Raw genomic sequence first — 3381 nt, 5'->3', positions numbered from 1 at the left:
AAGAAATTTTTGTCCGCATATTCAAAAAGTGGAAGCGATTTTGGTAACTTACCTTTTAGAGGAGAAAAAAAAATAATACGCACATGACACTTGATGCCAAATAGTTAAGAAACAGCTATGGCTCCCGAATACCTTCTCGACAAGAACTAGATATGGTTCAAAGAAACACCTCAACCAGCCTGGGGAAGACATGGACATACCCACGTAGATGTCGCTATGTCAAACTCTCCAAAAACTCTCAATATGTTCTATAAGTACTCGCTGCTCTCGGCCTCTCGCCATCTGTCCCTATGGTGGACTATAATATCATACCGGAGAAGATCATCGATAATTCAAGGCTCATCAAAGGTAAGCGTCTTCTAACATTTTTATTTATATACTTTACATTTCCAAACATCATGCTTTCTATTTTTATTCTTCACTTTTACTGTTATCTTCTCTAAGCAGGTTGGATTGGAACAAACAATGGACATCGAACAATGCAATTATTGCATGGATAGAAAGTATACTAATAAAAACACACCCTGTAATAATATCTTTGCGATAAGCACAAGATAGAGCAAAACTACTATGTCCATAAACAATAAAGGTCAAGCCACAACAGCAAAGCAGTGCATCTCAAATCTGAAGGTGAATGATGTATCTATCTTCCATTTGTCTCAGAAAGCCTGGACCAGCATCCCATTTGTTCTAGAAACTTGGTAATGCGCAAGTGTTTCGCAGCCCATTGCTCAGCCAACTTCTGCTCCTTGGCTTCCGCATCTCTTCTTAACACAGCCAACTGCTCCTTGTATTCAGCTTCAATCCTCTCCAATGCAGCCGCCTGCTCTTCCCTAAGAGCCTTAATCTTCGATTCAATTTCCTCCATCTTCTCCCTTCTTCGACATGCTTTCTCCGACTCCAACTGCAGCTCTACCCTACTTAACCGCCAGGCTGCCTCCTTCTTATGCCCTGCCAAAGCATGATGCACTTCTCCCAACTCCTTGCAGCACTCCACCAACTCAGATACCACCATGTTATCGCCAAAAGCTACAACTGATCCGTGAGGTGCCACATTCCCCAAGACTAGAGAAGCGTTCTCCGGACCTCTTGGGGGTTGCAACCACGGAGGAGAAGCAGCCACTGTCGAGGAAGAAAGACTTAGTGTCACGGAAGGGGATGGTGGCCTCACAGTTGTGGTGCTATTTGAATTAGAGAGCCAAGAAGGAAGCAAAGTCGGTGAGGGGGCCGATGCATCATTATGCAGAAAAGAACCACTGGCAGCAACCATGGCAAAGGATGGTGGCGAAGGGCGCTCCTTCACTAGTTTCTCTGCAAAACTCTCTAGTATGTGCTCGTACTTGGTATCGTCGATTGGGTTGACGCCTTTGTTAATTACCTTGGCCTCTCTTTGCTGCTTCTCTTTGAAAACTTCCCACCACTTCCCTAACCTCTTGGCAGTGCGACCGGGGATTTCTGCAGCAATTTTCTTCCACTTGTTCCCATGTGTTGCTTGGAGGTTGATGACAAGGCGCTGCTCTTCCTCGGTTAGAGATCCTTTCTTAATTCCGGGCTTAAGGTAGTTCTTCCACCTTTCTAGACATGACTTGGCATCCCTATTAAGAGGTTGGTTCATGCGCTGAGACACAAGATTCCATTCCCTCGGACCATACTGTTTGACATAAGCACGCAATAAAGCATCCTCTTCGGCTCTCCACCGTTGCCTATCTTTCATTTCCAGGTTCATATACCACAGCCAGTTTCTTCATCATGACTCTACAACATTCGTGTCAATACAAGTTAAGGCATCGTAAATGAAAGTACTGATCAATGCCTTGCAAACAGAGAATTATCATTATGCAAGTCTGTGAGTCATGGTGCACTTGCATAGTCTGAAGTACATTCTATAATATATTTTCATTTAGTTTCAATTAGGCAAGAAAATATTCCAAATTCAAGTCCAACATGTAAATGAACAAAACTGAAAATTTCATTTACCTAAATTATGGTAAATTTTGTACAAGCAGAAGTGAAAAATATCAGTATCACACAATCATTAGAACACTATGCCGGTCTCAATTGACAAAGGGAATTTCGACATTTCAGAAGCTCTTCTTTTATATTATGATGAAGATTGAACAACTGTTCTAATGACAATAATAACATAAATGCTTAAAAATGTTCAAATAAATTCTAAAGAGAATGGCTTCATGAGTTCATGACTACTAATTAAGCTTGCAATTTAAATTAGCATCTACACTAAACAATCAGATGTAAACATACAAAGTCTAAAAACAGAGCGAAAGAGATTTAAGAATTTAGAGAGTGCTGAGCATAAATAGCACGTGAATACAAAAATTTAAGGGTTAAACTTGGAAATACTTGATGTTACCAATTATTCAGAAGCTCCAAACTCAAGTTTGATCTGAAGCAATTAGAATTTATAAAAAAAAAAAAAGAAAAAAGAAGAACACCATAACGGCTTAGACATAATATAAAACCAAAAGAAAAAATAAAAAGAAAACAAACATAACCAAGGATACAAGCACACACTGAGAAACAAGCTCAAGAGAGATAACGCTGTTATTGTTTTTATTATTTCACAGGTAAATTGACCCGATCTAAATCACTGAAAATGCGTATACAAAATGCAACAAAATAACAAAAACCTTGACTCCACCAACAAACAGGTAGAGAAAAGAATGAGTCGTCTAGTATCATCCACCCTGAGCTACATCCTTATTTAAAAGAAAAAAGAAAGTAACAAGCATCCAGGAACCAGGATGATTCTAGAAAGCAAAAATGAAGAAAACTGGGTTCTTGAAGGCACGTAAAAGATGGAATGGAAGGAGTTCATCAGATGTTCAAAAAAAAAATGAATTAGAAATGCTTGCCTTGGTGCCTAACAGCAGAAATTCTGGTCCGTGAAAGCAGAAACAAGTTGAATGTTAAAGGTGGGTTGTTTAAAGTTTAAACAAAGAGAAAGTGAAAAATGAGGAGCACTGCATCAGCCATACGAGAGAGAGAGAGAGAGAGAGAGAGAGCGCGGGTAAAGGACTAAAGGCAGAGAAGTAGTGGAGTGAAATTGACGAGAGAGAACAAAGTGTGATAAGACAAGACATATTGAGGGACCCCACACTGTGATAGCACAGGCCAGAGAGAGAGAGTGAGTATGTCTTCGATTCCAGCGATGCGAGAAATATGGGCACGCGAATGATAAGGGATACCAATGTAATTATTCACCCGTCAAGGTAAAGTATAGTACTATAGTGTAATTCCAAACATACAGGTAAATCCCATGGTTCATAGCATTGGACTGTACGTAAAATTGAAGGTTAATTTGGTTGCGGTAAAATAATCTCATTTATTACTAGAAAATTACTCTTTAAGCCATACTTTTAA

General features: G+C 39.6%; 1 protein-coding gene across 2 annotated transcripts; it reads right to left on the bottom strand.

The window, feature by feature from the left end:
- Positions 343-3084, bottom strand: LOC107639464 (transcription factor AS1). Of its 2 annotated transcripts, none has more exons than XM_016342966.2 (2): positions 2874-3084; positions 343-1755 (listed from the first exon to the last, which is right to left on the bottom strand). In XM_016342966.2, exon 2 carries the CDS (start codon positions 1724-1726, stop codon positions 644-646), a length of 1083 nt encoding a protein of 360 aa, XP_016198452.1. In that variant the 5' UTR covers positions 1727-1755; positions 2874-3084; the 3' UTR covers positions 343-643. The 2 variants fall into 2 exon arrangements, with proteins under 2 accessions (XP_016198452.1, XP_020976961.1); XM_021121302.1 differs by lacking the exon at positions 2874-3084 and adding an exon at positions 2649-2767.

This window comes from Arachis ipaensis, chromosome B04 (assembly GCF_000816755.2).
Source record: "Arachis ipaensis cultivar K30076 chromosome B04, Araip1.1, whole genome shotgun sequence".
NCBI lineage: Eukaryota > Viridiplantae > Streptophyta > Magnoliopsida > Fabales > Fabaceae > Arachis > Arachis ipaensis.
This window is presented reverse-complemented; position numbering and strand designations above follow the sequence as displayed.

Bases quoted from the DNA above. Each gene is read 5' to 3' on its own strand.
- LOC107639464 (XM_016342966.2), bottom strand. From the start codon at position 1,726: ATGAACCTGGAAATGAAAGATAGGCAACGGTGGAGAGCCGAAGAGGAT.